Here is a 12,028-nt window from a genome sequence, read left to right as displayed (position 1 = left end):
CCCCAACATTTCACCGACCAGTCCTAGACCTGTGTGTGAAAACGTTGTCCATCGCTCTCTTTGTTCGGCATTAGAGGCAGTCTCACCAAATATAACAATGATTCTTAAAATATCTAGGAGATTAAATGGTTTCGTCCTTTCTCCTCTGTGCCCAGGTCTACCTACATTACTTTTTTTATTTTTCCTCTCCGATCCAGTGGCTATTGAGTTCTAGCCTCTCGGCTTGTCGATGTGGCAAAGAATGAAGAGATTTTTATTAGTATTAACTGCATTTCGTCGCTACTGTATAGAGTGTTTCCGAACCAGGTTCATGTAAATGCACGCTTAAGCGCCCTCCTGAGTACCATTCGTTTAGGCAGAGACTTCTGTACTTGGTGCCCAGTAGCTTCAAGCTTTGCAATTGGCTGTTAATATCCTATGGCTGCAACAGGTTCAACTTGCAACCTTAAAAAAACAAACACATTTTTTTTCATGGTCCGTTTACCTAGGTGGAATTGTGCCAAAATGGTAGCTTTTTCCCTTCCTTGAAGGAAAATCTGGCCTCGACTAATTGAAATGAATTTGATCGGCTGTGTGTTCTGGACATAGGATTGGCTTGTTCTATTGAGGATACAATGTACACTGCTTAGAGATAAAAATGAAGTGTTTTTTGGGGTTACATGTAGCCTACATGTATAAGGTTACCCTTCACCATGTCATGAAAGTGAAAAATAAGACGGTTTAATAAAAATAAATGAACCGACAAACTTTCATCAGTATGATTAGTATGAAAAAGAAATCACAATGGCCAAGGTTTGGGATGGACATGAAATACTTTTTTTTAAAAATTGTAAATTACTTGGGCCATTATGACGATATTGCAGCACGCTGAGTGGCTATGACTGAGAAAATCCATATAAGAAAGGTGGACACTTTCACATTATTTATGTATTTTAAAAAAACTTGACCTTTTTTAAAATCATTTTCCACTGGACATTTCTTACAGTGGTGTCTGCCTAACAAGCACCCCGTTGGGGGGCAAGCCTTGGTGACGATGTAGCTAGCTGTTTAGAAACCTTTCAAAGACAGTTGTTGTGCGCTCTCACACACACACATGATATTACATACACAAACAAGCACACATAGTACTACTCCCAGGACGTGGTGATGTTGTTACATTGGAAAGCGACAACATACTACAGTGGAATCCTGTTATAACGAGAGGGAGGGGACCTGTGCGAAATGTCCGTTATAGCAGGGTTCTCGTTATAAGGGATCCAGTAATAAATTCAAGAGAAATGGTAAAGTAGGCCTAATCTATGAGTTTAGTGTTCTGTTTATTCCTTTTTCTATTTCTCCTGATGATGATTTTGTTCAACATAATCTCTAGGTCTTAATTGATCAAAAATCGAATCAGGTTTCTTTCTCTAGCACTAGCAATGTTGACAGCTCGGCATTGGTGATCAGAAAGAAGGGGCTCTGGCTCAAGGCTGACTTGCCCGCTATGTTGTTCCCCACCCCACCACACTCTGTGGTGTGTTGCGTCTGCTTGCGCACGCCACACATTCACTCCATCTATCACAGCATTGTGACCTCTCCATCCCGCACCAGAAAAGTGAGAGGCACGGTATGCCTAGATAATCTAGAGTGGGCTGGCCTATCAGGCGATGCGTTCTGCTTGTCTGCACATGCCACACCCTCCCCACTCATTCGCTCCGGCTTTCATTGTTGGTTCGCTTGGGCTCTCCCATTCTTTGTTTCGCTGGATCACCAACAACTTTCTCAACTGGCGAGTGCACCGCAGCAGCAATATTCCGTTATAACCGACTCGGGTGACTGATTGCGCAATAGCAGTATTATATATAAAAAACAAAGATAAAGAAGGGAATAAAACAGGGTTTTAGAATAGTGTCTTTATAACAGACTTCTCGTTATTTCAGGACTCGTTATAAGTGGACTCCACTGTAATTAAAGGCAGTGTCAGCTTTCAAGTGAGTCGATGCGATAGAGATTTTTCACTCTTTAACTTCAAGGAAGGTTGCTCTTGGTGAGAGGGTGGGAAATCCTGCACTCTGGCTCAACAGTGTATTTTTAACCTGAGCAGGTGTTATGAGGAGATAAACGAGAGGAGGGATGCCCTGAAATTATGGACCATACTCATTGTTCACTATAAATAATAATTTTTCAATTTTCGGTAAAAATTGTAGGACAATTTGTGTTAAAATCTTAAGAGGTAACTATTAGAGTTAGAGGAAAAGGTTGCTGTTAACCCTATCCGTACGTCGTGTTTTACTATCGTATCCATACACATGGGGAACTCTGTGCAACCACTTTCCATAGAGGAAATTTACTCATTAATCCGATCTGTACGCTTTGCATTGCAGTCTGTCAAAATGATTTTTTGAGAAATACTGAAAGTTTCAAAGAGATCTTCGTACTAGAAGTATTCTAAAATGTGAAGAATACAACCTCTGGGGTACAAAATGACCCAAGGGCTTACGGATAGGGTTAAAGTGGGTTATTTAAAGGAAAATTTTGTTACCTGTTACACAAGCATAGGTTGCTGTGTTAGTTGAAAACTGCTCTTATCTGGTTTGCTATTGATTGGAGAACGCTATTTTATTTAGGGTGACCTTATTTAGGCCACATATGGCCTAAATAAGCTAAACCCCCCTCCCTTACCTTATTTGGGCCACAGGTGGCCTAAATAAGCTAAACCCCCCTCCCTTACCTTATTTAGGCCACACCTGTGGCCTGAATAAGCTAAACCCCCCTCCCTTACCTTATTTAGGCCACACCTGTGGCCTAAATAAGCTAAACCCCCCTCCCTTACCTCATTTAGGCCACATATGTAGTCAAAATAACCAAACCAATGTAAAGCATTGTTTTCTTTACAAGTTACATTATTATTTCTTTAAAACTCTTCACATTCATTTTCCTTCACAGCCGTATAGTACATGACATGTGATGTAGAATCAATTTAAGGTCCTTGGAAAGGTGACCAGAAAATAACAAAATTATTTTATGACCTTCACTTGCACTTGCAATTTTTTGGACAAATTAAAGTCTACCTAATTATATTTTTTTCCCCTCATTTTTCTTCACTATAAATGACAACTGGCATGTATTGTTTTCAGTTATTATCAAGAAAGTGGATAGGCGGACTACGGGGTCTATCTAGCCAAAAGGATAGGTGGACCCCGCGGTCTACCTAACAAAATGTTAGGTTTTAGGATGTGAACCCCGGAGTCAGCGTAGTGAAATAAGTAGATCTAGGTTTAACTAAGGATCGGTGGACCCCGGCCGGGTCAACATAATGAAATAAGTAGATCTAAGTTTATTTTATAATAGGACTGGCGGAGCCCGTGGTCAAAGTAGTGAAATTATAAGTAGATATAGGTTTAATTAAGGATTGGAGGACCACGGGGTCAATGTAGTGAAATCAGTAGATCTAGGTTTAATTAAGGATTGGTGGACCCTGGGGTCAATGTAGTGAAATAAGTACATGTAGATAGATCTAGGTTTAATTTTAAGGATTGGTGGACCCTGGAGTCAACGTAGTGAAATAGGTAGGTTTAAGGTGGACCCCAGGGTCTACCTAACGAAACACTAGTTAGGTTTTAGAATAGGTGGATCCTGCGGTCACCGTAGTAAAATAAGTAGGTTTAGTCAAGGTGTCCCGGGGGTCCACCAATCCTTGATTAAACCTTCTTAATCCTTTATGGCTATGGTGACTCCGGGTTCCACCAATCTTTAAAGAAACCTATTTATTTCACTGCGGTGACCCCAGGGTCCACCTGTCCTAAAACCTAGTACCAATCCTTACTTAAACCAAACCTTATTTCACTACGGTGACTCCGGGGTCCACATCCTAAAACCTAGTATTTCACTATGCAGACCCCGGAGTCCACCTATCCTCTACAGGACTATACTATTATTATCAATTTGCAATTTTCATTGATTAGCATAAAAAAAAAAAAATTGAATCAGAGTGCAGGGGAGACCGAGGCGCCCGGTCGATTCGGTGGTCGGCTTTTGTAGATCTATGCATTTTTTACGGAAAGCCGTATTACCTAACCCTATTACTAGATCTATTAGTGTTGTGAAAACTTCAACCTCTACAGCTCAGGCGTCAAAAGATGCTGGAAAATAATAATAATAGATCTACGTCCTGAAGTTTCATAATTTATTTTTATACAGAATAACACAGTACACAGTCAGTAGTTTTTATTTAATCGAGTTATAAAAATGACCTTCGTATAAAAATTGCCTTGTTTTCAGAAGCAAGTTTTAATAGTTCTAGTTTTACGTAATCGATTTTCATGCGAATTCAACCATTTTGATGATCTTTCTTTTCCTTTTAAAAAGATGTAGATCTAGGCCTGTCGGATGTGGCAGTGCGAATAGCACTGAGTTGTTTATATCTAGATCTAGATCTAGACCCATCAAAACACGAGGCTTCGTGGCCGATCACAAAAGTCTACGGGGCTTATCGAGGCCGATTCGCCCTGCCGCGAGCACGTTCACTAAACTGCCTACTAGATAGAATCTACTACCAAATATTCTCTACACGATCTTTGCTACTACTACTACTAGGCCTACTAGCCTACATGTACTACTACGAGACAGTACGAGAGAGTGTCACTCAGGCAAAGATAGTGTAACTTTGACTCAGCCACGTAGTATACACACTTTTTATACCCCAAATTTAACCTGGAAGTCCATTCGGAGGATTTGACCTTTTCACTTGACCAAAGTGTGCCAAAATGGTAGCCTAGCTTTTGCCCCTCCATGAAGGAAAAATCCGGCCCTCATTCAAACCATTGGAATTGAGCAAAATTTTGCGTATTGTGCTTTGTTCTTTACAATATTCATTATGGTTATGATTTATAAGTTGTATACTGAGGCAAAACCATACTAAATGAGAAAGGTGCACCATTATGAAAGTGGAATGAACTCAGTTGCCTGAAAAGGGTAGTTTGAGCATGTGTGGCCTAAATAAGCTAAACCCCCCTCCCTTACCTTATTTAGGCCACAGTCCACTGTGGCCTAAATTTTTTGTAGAGGTGCATATGGAGCATAGTCTACTTTAAAAAGTCATAGCACTTTAGCTTTAAGTTCAAACAATAGCACCTGGATCTGAATATGAAATTTTGAGAAAACATTCATTATGCATGAAAGTATAGATTGTGAAATGCATTGAGTAGAACTTGCTGTTGAGCGGGGATTTGCGCTATACAAATACTATCTGTTATTATTATTATAACATAATTTTTTTTATTTCAGTTACGATGAAGAGCTTATTATTTGGGATGACCGGCAACTTAAGAAGCCCCTGTCATATGCAGCACTTGGCGGAGGTGTGTGGAGGATCAAGTGGGATCCTTTTCAAGGAGATTTCATCCTAACAGCCACTATGTACAATGGCACTCACATCATCGACTGCACAGATTTAGGTTTGGAACAAATTTGTTCTCCTCTTTCCAGTGGAATAATTGACAATTGTTTAGTTTTTGTTTCAGGGATCATGGTGGTTTTTTTATCCGTTTGGTTTCTTTAGTAAAGTACTTTTATTTCGTTTTTCCTATCTCTTGATTGGAAAGAATTATGTCGCAAAGCAGACATTGCATATCAAGTTCATTACATCAACCAACTCTTATTCAGAGAAGCTTTCATGAGTGCAATAATATTTACGATTGAAAAGTGTAATGAGATGATAAGTGCTATATTTAATCCTAGATTCTACTCGTTAGCTATCTACGTTATGTTCAATACTTACAGTTTCGAGCAGGGAACGATGTGTGTGGGTCTTACAGGTCTGGAGCTCCATCCACTGCGTCGACCCACCAGTAGCGTCGATCCCTGCTCAGCCTAGATTTAAGTCGCGGCTCAGAAGGCTTCTTCAAATTTCCCGTCTGTTTATATACCCCTCGTGCGCCATTATTTTCCTACACTCACTAGGCTACACTGAGTTTGTTCACTCATTTCACATGCTTGTGGCTTGCCAGGTAATCGCAGTGAATTAGACCACTCGCCCCCTTGATCTCATTGATCCATGCAATGAAAACCGACACCCCACATAAAGAGAATACACAAGTCACCCCAGTTTAATCCATCATAACAATCATGAACGCAAAACGTGGGGAAGACAACCCCGGTTAACCCACCATGATAATACTAAACGCAAAACATGGGGAGGATATTCAAGAAAGTCCTGACGCCCCGTCCCGAACCAATCTCTCTTCCCCCATTCCCCATTCCCCCCTCCGCGTTACGGTTATCCCAGGACATAATCGTCCTGCCACAATGGGGCCCTCCTTGCCCGTTGCAGGATACGCCTGTCAATCTCTTGGCGTTCTTCTGGTTCACCACCTCGCTTACCCTCGTTTGAAGCGCCATTTTCAGTTTCTGCGGTTTCCCTCTCACCCCTAAGGTCTAAGACATGCCACGCCATATAAACAACCTCTACATTGTTCGCAGATTTCACCTTCCTGACAAGCCCGCGGCCCAACTCTGATGTGCGTTTTGCATTACCCGGCTTGACCCAGACTTCCTTGCCAACACTAAACGAGGCCGTTGGGACTGAGTGTCCACACTCTGGTTCTACGGGTGCTTCATCAGGCTGCCTCCTCTCATATGTCATAACCGACTTGTGCGGGATCGAGTCTTCGTGCTGCTCACGCCTGAGAGAGCAATTGTAGTAATACACTGCTCTGCCATAGCCTTGATAGTGCGATGATTTCGCTCGACTATCCCGTTTCCACTAGGCCTATACGCTGCCCTGAACATGGCGTTCACGTTCCAGTCCCGCAGGAACCCCATGAATTGCTCTGACCTAAATGCCGTGGCCTTATCGAGCAGAACCTTCCCTACCGGCCCCCTCTCGTGGAACACTTGCCTCAACTCGTCAATGATGTGTTGAGCAGTTTCACAAATCGACCAGGTCCACAATCCACCATGGTCAGGAATGGGATACCCCGATAGTGCGTAATGTCAATCGCCAGCTGCTCCCAGATCCCGCAAATCCCCAATTCCCCAACATCGTGGACTCCAGGAGCTGGGTCTATCCTACTACGTCTCTCGCAGTTCTAGACCATCCGCTTCATCTGCTCCTTGGTGATCTGCGGATCCACCTTCTTTGCCAGGTATCATGACCTCAACGCCCATGTGGTGCTTATCGTGTAGTTGCTTCACTATGGCTGACGCTGAGACACATGCAACCGAGCCGTTGCACTCGCTGCCAGTCCTTATCCATGACCTGGGGACTCTGGTCAATTTATCGGCCTTGTTGTCCCTTGACACCACAAGCCTGACGTCCACTGCAAGTCCTAGTTCCTCAACCAAGGCCTTCAGTGCCGTTGGATCAAGGTCTCTTCTCCTCCTTTCCTCCGACAGCGTCATCCTGATCCACCTGCACACGGTTGCCGAGTCTGTCAGAACCACCATCCTCTGCAGCCCCCACTTGACCCCCAAATTGATCCCCTTTAGCGCTGTCTCTAGCTCGGCCACGTTAATGTGATGAAAATCCCCACTTTTGCGAATCTAAGCCCCATCCTCCACCAGTACGTCGCCAATTTCTACTATCACTCCCATCGTGATTTCGCTTGCATCGCACCATATGACACCCTCTTTCGATTGGTCCACTTTCCACTTTCCTCCCACAGGGTTGTGCTGTGCCACTTGCTTCACAATATCCTCCATCGCTGACTCAGTCAGTGACTGCCCCCTGTCCCCAATATAGTCATCCCAACCAGTTCCCTCGACTTGACGTTTCACAAAGCTGCAAGCCAGGTGTACCCATCCGGCTACTGGGTAGTGCCCCACCAACTTCCCGCAAATTGAGAACAGTTCCCGTTTACTCAGCTTTCTCCCCACTTTCGGTACCTCTGCGTTCCGCCTGAACACCAGTGACCCGTTCTCGTCCCTCGTCAACTTCAACCTGAGTGCCGACCCACCCTCCAACTGCACTGCGGGATTAGCTTCCAGCCCATATGACTTCCAAGTGTGAAATCACATCCTCGGCGTTCACCCTGGACACATCCACCAGTATATCATCGATATACGAGCTTGTGGCCTTTTGGATCTCCTGGGAGATCGTACGGACTTTTTCGCCATCTACCTCCATCTCAATTTGCGCCATCCCCTTGCATTCAACGGCCCTTCCTTCAAATAAGGTACCAGAAAATATTCAAAGTAGCTGAATGCCAAATTTGTCTGTTCCATATGAAAGGCCTATATCCCCTGAGCATTTTGGTACCATTCTTTAACGTCTCAGTCAATTTTTAAGAAAATGGTAGTTGTTTAAAATTTGTTCAAATTTGTTAAAGTCACTTACTGGCTGCAACCCCTTGTTTGACAGATAATAAAAGAGTACCAAGTGAACCAAACATCTCCACATTAAGAGAGTACAATCACTATAACGTGTATATGGAGCCTAATCTTTTTCAAGACTGTAAGATCATTACAATTACAAATGAGTATTTTATTGCCTCAAACACGATGATCTGTCGTTATTTCGACAAAAACACCGTGCGTTGACCTGGCCGGCGCCGCACCGGCCCTCGCAGCGAACGAGTCGGCTCTATACTGTAGTGTACCCCGCGTGGGGGGTCACATGCTTTCTGAGTTTCACGGAAGGATTGATGAAAAATAATTCCAAGCTGATTACTTTATTAATCTAATAGGAAATGAATTGATCGTTCTATTACTATTAGTACCTTTTTTGAGTCGCCATTTTACATATTTCGTGTAAAAAATTATCATAGAAAATATTGACTGTATTTTTAAAGGCTTTTTATTTAAACGCCAAAGGGCAAAAATATACCGCGGGAAAGCCCGTTCAAAGCTCTACAGTTCTCCGCCAATGAAAAGACGGTATTTAGTCATAAATCTTTCCACAAAGCATTTGAATGCACGCGTGTCAATTTTTGAACCGGCCGACCACGCATTCCGACCGCGAGGGGCTTCGCTTTCCTCGGCGATTCTCCAGCTCCTAGATCTAGTAATCGGACATATAAACAACTTGCACCATTGTAACAAGGAAAAGCTGAACTTTTACAGGGTGTACGCCATTTGGTGTTTTATTTTTAAAGCGAAAGAGCAAAGAAACCGATCTGAATTACCCCGATTTCACCGATACCATGCGTTCGTAAGGCCACGAATGCCCTCGAGGCTGTGTTTACGCTACCTAATCAAATGTTGATGCCTGCACCGCATCTCCGGTCCATCCGTTGACCAACCCAGCCCTGATCATAGTGTTCAAACACCCTGTGTCTATCAATGCGCGTCGACTGTGACCTTGCACTTGCACGGTTACTACGATCATAGGGACCCCTCTTACTCCTGTAATGCACGCTGAGTCACTCCCAGGCCTCGAGCTTCCTCCCCCATGACTACATTTACCAGCATGCTCACAGTACACCGCAATATGCCCTTCCCCACCACACCTGTACCACACGAGTGACTTTTTCTTGCTTAACTTCTCTGGGCACTCTCTAGCAAAATAACCCCCCTCACAAATGAAACACTTCACCTGACTGGTGTTGTGCTGCATAGTCCCCCACCCCCCAGATTTTTTATTTTCCCCTTGCCGGATCTATCGCTGCGGCTGCAAGCCCCCCACCCACTACTGCCCCATTGTTTGCTGCCAGAACCCTAGCTCTACCAATAATGTTTGCAACTCTCATCGATTCCACCCCTACCACCTGCTGCAGTTCCAAGGCTATGCTGTCTGGAAAGCCAGTGACAAAAGCCAATTTCACCAGCTGCTCCTGCCCCTCTCCTGAGAACCCACAAGTCCTGCCTACCCTCCTCAACTCATTGACGTATACGTCCACCGGTTCCCCGGTCCACCTCGTCTCACGCAGTTTTGCGAAACCAACAAATTGGTTGTTGCAAAACGCTTCCTTCAAGCTCTTCTTGATAAGCTTCACGCTCCCCTTCTCTTCTTCGCTCATCTCTAGATACTTCCACTGTACAATGGGATCAAATTGGCCACGTCTTCAATGTGGGTCAGTTTTGCCACCAATTCCGCCTTCTGCAACCAAGCCTCGACATCCGCCTCCCCAGCAAACTGTTTGAGCACATCATACTTGATTCTTGGGCCCATTGCCATTTTTGACCTGCTAGCCATCACCACAAACACCTCTAGGTCTGGACTACAACAACTAGATCTAAATCTAGGCCTAGATTCTAGGTCTAGCTTAGCCTAAGGTCTTAACGATCATGATCCCGCCTGGCCCCCACGCCACACGTCAAATGAAAGCCGAAATAGCTTGTAATGAGATGATAAGTGCTATATATATATATATCTAATTCTAGATTCAACTCATTAGCCTCTATGTTATACTTCAATACTTACAGTTACAGTTTCGAGCGGGGAACGATGTGTGTGGATCTTACAGGTTCGGAGCTCCATCCTCTGCATCGAACCACCAGAAGCGTCGATCCCTGCTCAGCCTAGATTTAAGTCGCGGCTCGGAAGGCCGGTTCAAATTTCCCGTCTGTTTTTCCGTCTTATCCTCATTTAATTTTAGGGTGACCTTATTTAGGCCACATATGGCCTAAATAAGCTAAACCCCCCTCCCTTACCTTATTTAGGCCACACCTGTGGCCTAAATAAGCTAAACCCCCCTCCCTTACCTTATTTAGGCCACGCCTGTGGCCTAAATAAGCTAAACCCCCCTCCCTTACCTTATTTAGGCCACGCCTGTGGCCTAAATAAGCTAAACCCCCCTCCCTTACCTTATTTAGGCCACACCTTTATACAAAGTCACAGAAATATTCCTTTTGTGCTTATTGAGGTACAGTGCAGGGTGATTTTACCTGCAAGGATAATTGGACAAAATGGGCAGAATCTTTATTGCTAATGGTCATATTTAGACAAATCCTATATCATTGTCTTTTTTTTTCTTAACTGCTCATGGTTATTAAAGAGTAAGCCAACTAGGTAGTAATTTCGGATTACTGATACTAATATTATGGGCATTCTTAAAATTTTTTAACTTGTTTTTAGCGCTTTTCTCAACGTAAAACGGATTCCGTAAAAAAAACAATGACCATATCTTTCTTTTTCAAAGTATTGTGCATATATTTGTGTGAAACTATATATTCTATGCTTTCATGTACATGAAAAAAGCTAATAAAGGCAAGCAAAATGTTCTTCAGAGACACAGATCTAGTAGTAGGCCCACTGAATTTTTTTTATAAACCGGGAAAGATGACCAGAAGATAACAAAATTATTTTATGATCTTCACTTGCACTTGCAACTTTTTTGATAAATTATAGTCTACCTCATTGTCTTTTTTTTCCATCATTTTTCTTCACTATTCATGACAACTGGCATGTATTGTTTTCAGTTATTATCAAGAAAGTGGATAGGCGGACTACGGGGTCTATCTAGCCAAAAGGATAGGTGGACCCCGGGGTCTACCTAACAAAATGCTAGGATTTAGGATGTGAACCCCAGAGTGAGCGTAGTGAAATAAGTAGTAGATCTAGGTTTAACTAAGGATCGGTGGACCCCGGGGTCAACATAGTGAAATAAGTAGATCTCAGTTTATTTTATAGTAGGACTGGCGGAGCCCGTGGTCAACGTAGTGAAATTATAAGTAGATATAGGTTTAATTAAGGATTGGTGGACCCCGGGGTCAATGTAGTGAAATCAGTAGATCTAGGTTTAATTAAGGATTGGTGGACCTTGGGGTCAATGTAGTGAAATAAGTACATGTAGATCTAGGTTTAATTTTAAGGATTGGTGGACCCTGGAGTCAACGTAGTGAAATAGGTAGGTTTAAGGTGGACCCCAGGGTCTACCTAACGAAATGCTAGTTAGGTTTTTAGAATAGGTGGAACCTGCGGGGTCACCGTAGTAAAATAAGTAGGTTTAATCTAGGTGTCCCGGGGGTCCACCAATCCTTAATTAAACCTTCTTATTCCTCTACGGCTATGGTGACTCCGGGGTCCACCAATCCTTTTAAAATTAACCCTACTTATTTCACTACGCTGACCCCGGGGTCCACCAATCTTTAAAGAAACAGGTCCACCAAT

General features: G+C 43.3%; 1 protein-coding gene across 3 annotated transcripts in view; it reads left to right on the top strand.

Annotated features, from left to right (window-relative positions):
• Positions 1 to 12,028, top strand: part of LOC101855040 (diphthine methyltransferase) — a 34,469-nt gene that overhangs the window by 18,779 nt on the left and 3,662 nt on the right. For all 3 annotated transcript variants that reach the window (XM_035971523.1, XM_005105088.3, XM_013086283.2), the window contains exon 8: positions 5,266 to 5,435. In XM_035971523.1, coding sequence (XP_035827416.1) covers positions 5,266 to 5,435 — 170 coding nt within the window. The remainder of the gene's footprint in view (positions 1 to 5,265; positions 5,436 to 12,028) is intronic.

Source organism: Aplysia californica, unplaced genomic scaffold (genome assembly GCF_000002075.1).
Source record: "Aplysia californica isolate F4 #8 unplaced genomic scaffold, AplCal3.0 scaffold00451, whole genome shotgun sequence".
In the NCBI taxonomy this organism is placed as follows: Eukaryota; Metazoa; Mollusca; class Gastropoda; order Aplysiida; family Aplysiidae; genus Aplysia; species Aplysia californica.
The sequence above is the reverse complement of the archived record's forward strand: the minus strand, read 5'-3'. Positions and strand labels throughout refer to the sequence as shown.